Genomic DNA, 12,755 nt, shown 5'->3' on the forward strand with positions numbered 1-12,755 from the left:
AATAACTCCAACCTTCACTTTCCTTTTTACGTCGATTCTGTCTGACTGTACATTTTTCAGAATCAGCCTTATAATTCAGAAATGTCCTGTTAAACAATTGGATGTTTACAGTATTAGAACAAGGTATTTATACCACAAGTTATATATTTTTAATATAGTAGATTTTATGCAAATTTTCCAGTATGTTTGTTTACAATAATTTTTGATGGTTTCTGTTGATATTTTTAAGTTATTGGGTATGATTTTTGAGCTCATCAAGATGGGAAAGTAACTTTTACTAGTGCTGGGAAATTGTCCAGATATGCCACTGAGGATAGGGCCTGTACCTCTGAACTTCTATTTTGAGTACCTTCCTATCTCTGGTGAACCTACTCCAGTTCCTTGGCCAGGGTCGATAATTCTGGCCAGAGAATTTTTACCTGAAGTGCCTGTTCTTCAGCTGTGACCCTGATAGTACACAATATTTATACTGCAGGGGGAGGGAATGAAAGATGAGTCATAGCCATAGAAACCAGGGGAAAAGACTGCTAATAGCTGTCCACAGAGAGAATAGAGGGTGTGAATAGAAACATAGAAAAACTACAGCACAAAACAGGCTCTTCGGCCCCACAAGTTGTGCCGAACATATCCCTACCTTTTAGGCCTACCTATAACTCTCCATCCTATTAAGTCCCATGTACTCATCCAGGAGTCTCTTAAAAGACCCTATTGAGTTTGCCTCCACCACCACTGACGGCAGCCGATTCCACTCGCCCACCACGCTCTGAGTGAAAAACTTCCCCCTAACATCTCCCCTGTACCTATCCCCCAGCACCTTAAACCTGTGTCCCCTCGTAGCAGCCATTTTCACCCTGGGAAAAAGCCTCTGAGAGTCCACCCGATCTATGCCTCTCAACATCTTATGTACCTCTATTAGGTCTCCTCTCATCCTACGTCTTTCCAAGGAGAAAAGACCGAGCTCCCTCAGCCTATCCTCATAAGGCATGCCACTCAATCCAGGCAACATCCTTGTAAATCTCCTCTGCACCCTTTCAATCTTTTCCACATCCTTCCTATAATGAGGCGACCAGAACTGAGCACAGTACTCCAAGTGGGGTCTGACGAGGGTCTTATATAGCTGCATCATTATCCCCGGACTCCTAAACTCAATCCCTCGATTGATAAAGGCCAGCACGCCATACACCTTCTTAACCACCTCCTCCACCTGCGGGACCTGGACCCCAAGGCCCTTCTGATCCTCTACAGTACTAAGAGTCTTTCCCTTTATATTGTACTTCTTCATCCCATTTGACCTACCAAAATTGGCCACTTCGCATTTATCTGGGTTGAAGTCCATCTGCCACTTCTCCGCCCAGTCTTGCATCCTATCTATGTCCCTCTGTAACTTCTGACATCCCTCCAGACTATCCACAACCCCACCAACCTTCGTGTTGTCGGCAAACTTACCAACCCATCCCTCCACTTCCTCATCCAGGTCATTTATGAAAATGACAAACAGCAAGGGTCCCAGAACAGATCCCTGGGGCACACCACTGGTGACCAACCTCCAATTAGAAAAAGACCCATCTATACCCATTGGGGCGGGCACGGTAGCACAGTGGTTAGCACTGCTGCTTCACAGCTCCAGGATCCCGGGTTCGATTCCCGGCTCGGGTCACTGTCTGTGTGGAGTTTGCACATTCTCCTCGTGTCTGCGTGGGTTTCCTCCGGGTGCTCCGGTTTCCTCCCACAGTCCAAAGATGTGCGGGTTAGGTTGATTGGCCAGGTTAAAAATTGCCCCTTAGAGTCCTGAGATGCGTAGGTTAGTGGGATTAGCGGGTAAATATGTGGGGGTAGGACCTGGGTGGGATTGTGGTCGGTGCAGACTCGATGGGCCGAATGGCCTCCTTCTGCACTGTAGGGTTTCTATGATTTCTATGATTTCTACCCACTCTCTGCCTCCTTTGGGCAAGTCAGTTCTGGATCCACAGGGCAGCAGCCCCTTGGCTCCCATGCCCTGTCACTTTTTCGAGAAGCCTTGCATGGGGGACCTTATCGAACGCCTTGCTAAAATCCATATAAACCACATCTACCGCTTTCCCTTCGTCAATGTGTTTAGTCACATTTTCGAAGAACTCCACCAGGCTCGTAAAGCACGATCTGCCTTTGACAAAGCCATGCTGAGTATTCTTGAGCATACTAAACCTCTCTAAATGCTCATAAATCTTGTCCCTCAGGATCTTCTCCATCAGCTTACCAACCACTGAGGTTAGACTCACCGGTCGGTAATTTCCTGGGCTATCCCTAATCCCCTTCTTGAAAATAGGAACCACATCTGCAATCCTCCAATCCTCCGGCATCTCTCCCGTCTCCATCGACGACGCAAAGATAATCACCAGAGGCTCTGCAATCTCTTCCCTCACCTCCCACAGTAACCTGGGGTACATCCCATCCGGACCCGGCGACTTATCTATCTTGATGCCATTCAAAGATTCCAGCACAACCTCTTTGTTAAATTCCACATACTCAATCTTTTCAGTCCACCGCAAGCCCACAGTACATCCACCCAGGTCCTTCTCCTCTGTGAAAAACGAGGCAAAATACTCATTAAGCACCTCTGCCATTTCTACTGGTTCCGTACAGATTTTCCCACGTTCACCTTTTATAGGCCCTATTTCTTCACGTCTCATCCTTTTACTCTTCACACATTTATAGAACGTCTTAGGGTTTTCCTTAATCCTACCTACCAAGGCCTTCTCATGACCCCTTCTGGCTCTCCTAATTTCCTTCTTTAGTCCCTTCCTACAAGCCGTATACTCATCTAGATTCCTATCTTCGCCAAGCTCTCTGAACCTTTTGTACGCTTTCCTTTTCTTCTCGACTAGGTCCCGCACAGCTTTCGTGCACCACGGTTCCTTTAACTGACCAACTCCTCCCTGTCTGCTCGGAACGTTGTCCTGTAGAACTCTAGACAGACATTCCTTGAAAAACTGCCACCTCTCTTCAGTACATTTCCCCGAGAATACCTTCTTCCAATTTACTCCTCTAATTTGCTGCCTTATGTCTTCATATTTCCCCTTACTCCATATAAATGCTTTCCTAGCTTGCCTGATCCTCTGCAAAAAAGGGGAAGCGGGGGGGAGAAAAGGTAGGGGAAGGAAAAAGTGGGGCGGGGGGGGGGGGGGAAGAAAAATGAAGAAAGACCATAGAGAAATAAAAGGTAGAGGACAGTAAAAAATTAAGTAAAATAGAATGAAAATAAAGAGGACCAGAGGTGGGGTAGAGCAAATCATCTGAAGTTGCTGAATTCGATGTTAAGACCGGAAGGCTGTAAAGTGCCTAGCCGGAAGATGAGATGCTGTTCCTCCAGTTTGCGTTGAGCTTCACAGGAATATTGCAGCAAGCCAAGGACAGATATGTAGGCATGGGAGTAGGATCGTGTGTTAAAATGGCAAGCAATCAGAAGGTCAGGGTCCTGATTGCGCACAGACCGATGGTGCTCAGCAAAGCATTCACCCAGTCTACGCTTGGTTTCTCCGATATAGAGGAGACCACATTGGGAGCAGCGAATGCAATAGACCAAATTGAAAGAGGTGCAGGTGAAATGCTGCGTTACCTGGAATGAATGTTTTGGACCTTGGATGGTGAGCATAGAAGATGTAAAGAGACAGGTGTTGCACCTTCTGTGATTGCATGGAAAGGTGCCACGAGTGACGGGAGAGGTGTTGGGTACAGTGAAGGAGTGGACTAGGTTATCCCGGAGGGAGCAGTCTCTGCGGAATGCTGACAGTGGGAATGAAGGGAGGATGTGTTTGGTGGTGGCATCACGCTGGAGTTGGCAAAAATGGTGGAGGATTATGCTTTGCATGCGGAGGCTGGTGGGGTGAAATGTGAGAACAAGGGGGAATCTATCCTTGTTCTGGGAGGGAGGGGATGGGGTGAAGGTCGTGGTGCGGGAGATGAACTGCACGCTGTTGAGGGCCCTGTCGACAACTGTAGATGGAATCCATGGTTGAGAAAAAAGGAGCGCATATTAGAAGCACTCCTTTGGAAAGTGGCATCATTGGAACAAATGCGATGGAGGTGAAGAAGCTGAGAGAAAGGGATGGAGTCCTTACAGGGTGTGGGGTGTAAAGAGCTGCAGTCCAGATAACTTTGGGAGTCAGTGGGCTTGTAATGGATATTGGTAGATAGTCTATTGCCGGAAATGGAGACAGAAAGGTCAAGGAAGGGAAGGGAAGTGTCTGAGGTGGACCAGGTGAAGGCGATGAAGGGGTGGAAATGGGAAGCGAAGTTGATGAATCTTCCGAGGTCTGGACGAGAGCATGAAGCAGCACGAAAATAGTTATCGATGTACCGGTAAAGGAGTTGTGGGAGGGGACCTGTGTAGGCCTGGAACAAGGAATGTTCCACATACCTCAAAAAGACAAGCGTAGCTAGGACCCATGTGGGTACCCATTGCTGCTCCTTTGATTTGGAGAAAGTGGGATGAATTAAAGGAGAAGTTGTTGAGAGAAAGAACAAGTTCAGCCAGATGGAGGAGAGTGGTGGTGGATGGGAATTGTTCAGGCCTCTTCAAGAAAGAAGTGAAGAGCTCTCAGGCCGTCCTGGTGTGGGATGGAGGTGTAAAGAGATTGCACATCCATGGTGAATAGGAGGCAGATAGGGCCTGCGAACAGGAAGCTGTCAATATGACGCAGGGCATCAGAGGAATCCCAGATGTAGGTGGGGAGGGAATGGACCCGGGGGTGAGGATGGAGTCTAGATAAGAGGAAATAAGTTCAATGGGGCAGGAGCATGCTGACACAATGGGCCTACCAGGATAGTCTTTTTTGTGTATTTTAGGAAGTAGGTAGAAGTGGGCTGTCCAGGTTGGGAGACTATGAGGTTGGAAGCTGTGGGGAGAAGGCATCCGGAAGAAATGAGGTCGGTGACGGTGTTGGAGATAATGGCTTGATGTTCAGTGGTGTGGTCATGGTGCAGGGGGAGGTAGGAGGAAGTATCTGAGAATTGGCGCTCAGCCTCTGCGAGGTACAGGCCAGTACGCCAGATGACAACAGCATCCCCTTTGTCGGCAGGTTTGATGACAATGTCAGGGTTGGACCTGAGGGAGCGAAGGGCGGAAGTTCGGAAGGAGAGAGGTTGGAGTGGGTGAGGGGGGCAGAAAAATTGAGACGGCCAATGTCCCGACAACAGTTCCCAATGAAAAGATCGAGGGCAGGTAATTGTCCCGGTGGGAGTGTCCAATTGGAGGCAGAATGTTGGAGGCAAGTGAAAGGATCTGTGGAATGGGGGGAGGACTCTTGCCCAAAGAAGTGGGCACGGAGACAAAGGCGACGGAAGAAGAGTTCAACATCATGTCGAGCCCGGAATTCATTGAGGTGGGGACATAAGGGTCCTAATAACCTATTCCTAATAACCTTTACTACTACTCGTAAACCCTATTACAGCTAATAAATCCTTACAGTTAATAATCGATTACACAAGTTTTGATGATAAATGAGCAAAATATTTATCAACCAATCACTTAACTGTTTTCCTGTGATGTTACACTTTGATTTCTCTCAGAATGTAGTTATTTTTGTTTTTGCAAAAATATCCTTTATTCATTAAATATCTGAAAGAAACATTACGTAACATGTCAAATTGTTGTAACAGGTAAGTGTAATGATGTTCACATTTTCTGCAGAGAGATCAAGATACACTCTGAGGTGCTTCAATTCAGTAATGAGAACATTACAGACTTTTTAATATTTTTGTTTCAGAGTATACATTTCTGTTCAAATTATATACATCAGTCATGTTACACTCTGAGGTGCTACAGTACAGTTACATATGGTTAGGATTAAGCATAAAGTCCAAGTTTTACACAATTACCAGCCCCTCGGTTTACATTGACTGAAAGGCCTTACACAGTGGCTTGCGTCTTGATGGTGGCAGCCCCAAGCTTGAATGTATCCCTCAGCACGTAGAATTATACATAGTCCTGGATCTTTGAATGTGACGGTCTGCAACACCCAGTCGAGGATTATTCTTTGCACTGTAAGACCAACAGGTTTCGGGCAGAACAAGGAGCCTCTTTCACCGAGTTGATGATCCTCCAGCTGCAGTTGATGTTTGTCTTGGTTTATGTCCCTAGGAACAGCCTGTAGAGCACAGAGTCCTGTGTCACAGAGCTGCTCCGGATGAACCTCGACAAATACCACTGCATCTCTCTCCAGTCAGTCGTTGCAAAGGCACGTTGCACAAAAAGGTGTCCGACCAACTCTGCACACGCACACACTTCGAGGGCAGCATGTGGTGGCACAGAGACTTTGGACATGCATGAAGAATCAGACAGGGAGTGCCCCTCTCACCACCAGCCAAGCTAGGTCTTGGTGCTTGTTTGAAAGTCCTGGCAATGAGAAATTCTGGCAAATGACTGACAGTCTGCTCAGGGAACCATCCGACAGGATCGATCATTTCCTTTTCCCTTCGGGCCTCGAGGACATTACGTTCAGACCTCTGCTTGATGAACGTGTGGTCAAAGGTGTTTTTTTGAACAGACGTTTCAACAAGGGACAGGTGATACGGTCCAATTACTTGGCGTGTTCCATGGAAACATGGTCAGACCCATCCTTTGCAACATGGAATAGGTAGAACCGTGGTGACACTCGGTGTTTGCGTACTTGGATCTGTACACAGCTTGATTCAGCCACACAAAAAGGTGGCCATGAAGTTGAAAATGACATTGGGTACGTTTCTCCCTCCATTGTCCAGAGATACATGGGATCCCTTCGGACATGATCCATCTTTGTTTTTCAGATGAACTTGAAGATGGCTCGGGTGACTGCTGCACCGCAGGATCAGAGTATGAGTCAGACCCATGCCACATACAGCAACACTGAGAGCATCTCACACCTGATGACCAGGTTCTTGCCTGCAATGGAGAGAGAGTGTTGCTCCCACATGCCTAGCTTTTGCCTCACCTTGGCAATACACTCCTCCCAGTTTTTGGCATATGTCTCAGCTGCTCCGAACCACATCCCCAGCAGCTTCAAGTAATCTGATCTGACCATGAAGGAGACAAAGGATCAGTCAGCCCAGTTCCCAAAGAACATGGCCTCACTCTTGCCATGATTTACCTTGGCTCCTGAGGGCAGTTTGAACTGGTCACAGAAGATCATTAGACTGCGCACCGACATTGGATTCGAGCAGAAGATGATGACGTCGTCCATGTACGGGGAGGCTTTGACCCAAGTGCCCCCACCGCCTGGGATCCTCCCTTATAGAATCATAGAGTCATAGAGAGTCATAGAGGTTTACAGCATGGAAACAGGCTCTTCGGCCCACCTTGTCCATGCCGCCCTTTTTTTTAAACCCCTAAGCTAATCCCAATTGCCTGCATTTGGCCCATATCCCTCTATACCCATCTTATCCATGTAACTAAATGCTTTTTAAAAGACAAAATTGTACCCGCCTCGACTACTACCTCTGGCAGATTGTTCCAGACACTCACCACCCCCTGTGAAAAGATTGCCCCTCTGGACACTTTTGTATCTCTCCCCTCTCACCTTAAATCTATACCCTCTAGTTTTAGACTCCCCTACCTTTGGGAAAAGATATTGACTATCTACCTTATCTATGACCCGCATTATTTTATAGAACTCTATAAGGTCACCCCTCAGCCTCCTACGCTCCAGATAAAATAGTCCCAGTCTATCCAGCCTCTCCTTATAACTCAAACAATCAAGTCCCAGTAGCATCCTAGTAAATCTTTTCTGCACTCTTTCTAGTTTAATAATATCCTTTCTATAATAGGGTGACCAGAACTGCACACTGTATTCCAAGAGTGGCCTTACCAATGTCTTGTACAACTTCAACAAGATGTCCCAACTCCTGTATTCAATGTTCTGACCGATGAAACCAAGCATGCCGAATGCCTTCTTCACCACTCTGTCCACCTGTGACTCCACTTTCAAGAAGCTAAGAACCTGTACCCCCAGATCTCTTTGTTCTGTAACTCTCCCCAACGCCCTACCATTAACTGAGTAAGTCCTGCCCTGGTTCAATCTACCAAAATGCATCGTCTCTCATTTGTCTAACTTAAACTCTATCTGCCATTCGTCAGCCCACTGGCCCAATTGATCAAGATCCCGTTGCAATTGGAGATAACTTTCTTCACTGTCCACTATGCCACCAATCTTGGTGTCATCTTCAAACTTACTAACCATGTCTCCTATATTCTCATCCAAATCATTAATATAAATGACAAATAACAGTGGGCCCAGCACTGATCCCTGAGGCACACCACTGGTCACAGGCCTCCAGTTTGAAAAACAACCCTCTACAACCACCCTCTGGCTTCTGTCAAGAAGCCAATTTTGTATCCATTTAGATACCTCGCCTGGATCCCGTGAGATTTAACCTTATGAAACAACCTACCATGCAGTACCTTGTCAAAGGCCTTGCTAAAGTCCATGTAGACAACATCAACTGCAACATCATCTACCTTCTTGGTTACCCCCTTCAAAAAACTCAAATTTGTGAGACATGATTTTCCACTCACAAAGCCATGCTGACTGTCCCTAATCAATCCTTGCATCTCTAAATGCCTGTAGATCCTGTCTCTCAAAATACCTTCCAACAATTTACCCACCACAGATGTGAGACTCACTGGCCTGTAGTTCCCAGGCTTTTCCCTGTAGCCCTTTTTAAACAAAGGCACAACATTTGCCACTCCAATCTTCAGGCACCTCACTTATGCCCGAATCCTTCCTGATAGACATAGCAAAAGGTTCTGTGCAACATACTAAAGGATAAGGGAAAGAGGACAGCCCTGCCTGACTCCAGATTTGATCTGAAAGCTTTCTGATATCCACCCATTTATTGAAACTTTGCTACTGATGTTTATGTGGAGCAGTTGGATCCAATTGCGGATTCTCTCCCCAAACCCCATTTTAGAGAGCACGTCCATCATGTACAAAGAACAAAGAAAATTACAGCACAGGAACAGGCCCTTCGGCCCTCCAAGCCTGCACCGACCATGCTGCCCGACTTAACTAAAACCCCCTACCCTTCCGGGGACCATATCCCTCTATTCCTATCTCATTCATGTATTTGTCAAGACGCCCCTTAAAAGTCACTACCATATCCGCTTCCACTACCTCCCCCGGCAACTAGTTCCAGGCACCCACCACTCTCTGTAAAAAATCTGCCTCATACATCTCTTTTAAATCTTGCCCCTCGCATCTTAAACCTATGCCCCCTAGTAATTGACTCTTCCACCCTGGGAAAAAGCTTCTGACTATCCACTCTGTCCATGCCTCTCATAATCTTGTAGACTTCTATCAGGTCTTCCCTCAACCTCCATCGCTCCAGTGAGAACAAACCAAGTTTCTCCAACCTCTCCCCATAGCTAATGCCCTCCATACCAGGCAACATCCTGGTAAATCTTTTCTGTACCCTCTCCAAAGCCTCCACATCCTTCTGGTAGTGTGGCGACCAGAATTGAACACTATATTCCAAGTGCGGCCTAACTAAGGTTCTATAAAGCTGCAACATGACTTGCCAATTTTTAAACTCAATACTCCAGCAGATGAAGGCAAGCATGCCGTATGCCTTCTTGACTACCTTCTCCACCTGCATTGCCACTTTCAGTGACCTGTGTAACCTGTACAGCCAGATCCCTTTGCCTGTCAATACTCTTAAGGGTTCTGCCATTTACTGTATATTTCCTATCTGTATTAGACCTTCCAAAATGCATTACCTCACATTTGTCCGGATTAAACTCCATCTGCCATCTCTCCGCCCAAGTCTCCAACTGATCTATATCCTGCTGTATCCTCTGATGGTCCTCATCGCTATCCGCAAATCCACCAATCTTTGTGTCATCCGCAAACTTACTAATCAATCTAGTTACATTTTCCTCCAAATCATTTATATATATTACAAACAGCAAAGGTCCCAGCACTGATCCCTGAGGAACACCAGGGACCAGGAACACCAGTAGGTGTGTAATATTCTGTCAAACACTTTCTCCTGGTCTAGGCTGATGAGGCAGGTGTCCACCCTCCTGACGTGCACATAGGCAATCGTATCCCCATATAGCGTGAGGCTATCAGAGATCTCCCTTCTGGGTACAACACAAGTCTGATCAGGGTGGATCACTGACTCCAGAGCAGACCTGACCCAGTTGGCGATGATCTTTGCTCGAATTTGGGTCACTGTGCAGAGTCTGCATGTTCTCTGCATGGATTTCTTCCAGGTGCTCCGGTTTCCTCTCGCAGTCCGAAAGACGTGCTGGTTAGGTGCATTGGCCATGCTAAATTCTCCCTCAGTGAACCAGTGTGTGCTGAACTAAGGGATTTTCACCACAATTTCATTGCAGTGTTACTGTCAGCCTACTTATGACACTAATAAAATAAACCTTATAAACTTTAGCTTGAATTTTGTAATCCACGCTCAACATTGAAATGGATTGTCAATTTCTAACTTCCTTCCTTTCCCCCTTCCGCTTGTAGATGAGGATAATGTGATTTCTTCATGGATTCTGACATGTTGCTCTCCAGAAGCCTGGTGTCAACACACTTCCAGCAGGTCTGGGCTGATCCAGTCTCCATAGAGCTGAATACAACTCAGCTGGTAAGCCGCTGTTTCTGGGAGTTTTACTCATCTCACAGGACAGCCTTTGTCAGCTCATCCATGGTTAGCAGCTTGACCAGGCTCTCCCACTCTGGCCAGACTTGAAACATTAGCTCTACCCTCTCTCCACAGATGCTGTAAAATCTTTGGCATTTTTTGTTTTTGTCTCCCACTCACTGTTGTCTAAGACCCTCCATTGTGATTACTCTGCTCTGGAGCCACAGACTGCACTAGATTGGATACCTCTTCTAGGTCCTGCTGACTGCCACTGTGTATTCTTTTCACCCACTCAGGGGGGGAATATAACAGAGCAATTTACATACATAGCAGCAATCTAGCTAAAGTGTTTTAATGTCTGCAGTCAGGCGGCTAAGGATTATCTGCTTGGATTTCATTTGCTAGAGGGTTCAACAGCTTCTAAGGCTTCATCCAGGGTTTTGGTTCATATCCATCACTAATTTCCAGTTAAGTCCTCTCATCCAACAACGCTTTCTTTTTCTTAAGTTTTTCCACTCTTCGCAATTTGATATTTTTTCTCCCATAACACCTGGCTCATTCTGTGGAGCCCCACTGTACTTATAGAAGCTTATTCCTTTTTAAAAGTAAATGACAACGTTGGGATTATGGGCAACTGCTCCCTTCCCGTGACGTGATTCATATCAGTGAGGATGTGCGCTGCCAGCGACCAGATGGGAAAAGACATCATCTTGAATGGATGTAATCACTGGCCCTAATCCTGCTCATCCACGAAGCAGGAGGCTATGAGGTCGTCTCGAGCTCTCCTGCCCCTTCTGGCCATCACCACTGCTTGGAGGCCTTCCTCTACTTCCTCTAGGGCTTCCTCTTTGTTGGCCACCTCACATCCTCTTCATGTGCCGCTTATCCATCTCCTCGGGCAGCTCCACCGCATTGAAGTGCCAGGTTATAGAGGGCACCACCACGATGTGCCACAGCCTATGGGGACTATATTTGAGAACTCCACCAGGCCGGTCCAGGCATCAGAACTGCATCTTCAGTGTCCCAATGGTCTGTTCCATCAAAGCGTGAGTAGCAGCATGAGTGTTGTTATACCAGGTCTCTGCTGCACTCTATGGCCTCCGCATAGCCGTAATCAGCTACGTCTTCAGGGGGTACCCTTTGGCCCTGAGGAGTCAACCCTGTAGCCATTGTGCTCCCTCAGAGATATCAGCTATCTGAGAGTGGCTAAGGCTGAAGCTGTTGTGACTGCTCCCCAGGAACCTGGTCGCGAATGAGCTGAACATTGAGGGAGTGGAAGCCCTTGCAGTTGATAAAAGGGACTCCTTGATACCATGGGATTTGGAGAGCCAAGTGGGTGCAGTCAATTCCTTCCTGTACTTGTGGAAAGCCTGCAGTGTGGACGAATCACAAAGCCTTTGTGTCCTGGTTAGCCTATCCCGGTCAAAATTGAAGTAATTGTGAGCATTTGCGAAGACTACATCCACCACCTCCTTGATGCACTTATGAGCAGAGGCCTGCCACAAAGGTCAGTGGTGGGAGCCCTGAAAGGAGCCAGGTGTGTAAAATTCAGGGCTGTGACCTTCAAAACCACAGGCAGTGGATGCTCTCCAAGTCCATGAAAAGACATCTCCCAAAAAAGGTGGCAAAGATGAGCTACCATGTCCTTGGACAGGCAAAGTCTTCTCTGACACTGGTTCTTGCTCATCTCCAAGAAGGTCAGGCACCGTATGCAGACCCTGGATCATAGAAGGTGCCTTTGGTGTCCTTCCTGTGGCAGCTAGAGCTGACCCTGCCACCCCTTCTGCCTCGGGGTTCCGTTCCTGTCTCTGGAGAGCCAGATGCCTCCATTGATGTCTGCTCTCTCCTTGAAATGCTAAAAGGATGATAGCCAATTCCATAGGCTCCATCTTTCTTTCAGTCTTCTCCTCTTACAGTTATGATGTGGAGATGCCGGCATTGGACTGGGGTAAGCAGAGTAAGAAGTCTCACAACACCAGGTTAAAGTCCAACAGGTTTATTTGGTAGCACAAGCTTTCGGAGCGTTGCTCCTTCTTCAGGTGAGTGAGGAGTTGTGTTCACAAACAGAGCATACGCGCCACAGCAAAAAACAGCACCGACCTCCTCAAAAGACAAACATGGTCCACGGCGGACAGAGTATCTTCATCGTCCAGTAC

At 47.0% G+C, this 12,755-nt stretch overlaps 1 protein-coding gene across 2 annotated transcripts in view; it reads left to right on the forward strand.

The window, feature by feature from the left end:
* Positions 1-12,755, forward strand: part of LOC144507140 (protein nucleotidyltransferase YdiU-like) — a 77,594-nt gene that overhangs the window by 43,421 nt on the left and 21,418 nt on the right. Inside the window, exon 13 of one of the 2 annotated variants that reach the window (XM_078233933.1) lies at positions 67-123. The exons of the other annotated variant lie outside the window; for it this stretch is intronic. Coding sequence (XP_078090059.1) covers positions 67-123 — 57 coding nt within the window. The remainder of the gene's footprint in view (positions 1-66; positions 124-12,755) is intronic. 2 annotated transcript variants of the gene reach the window in all.

Source organism: Mustelus asterias, chromosome 2 (assembly GCF_964213995.1).
Source record: "Mustelus asterias chromosome 2, sMusAst1.hap1.1, whole genome shotgun sequence".
Lineage (NCBI taxonomy): Eukaryota > Metazoa > Chordata > Chondrichthyes > Carcharhiniformes > Triakidae > Mustelus > Mustelus asterias.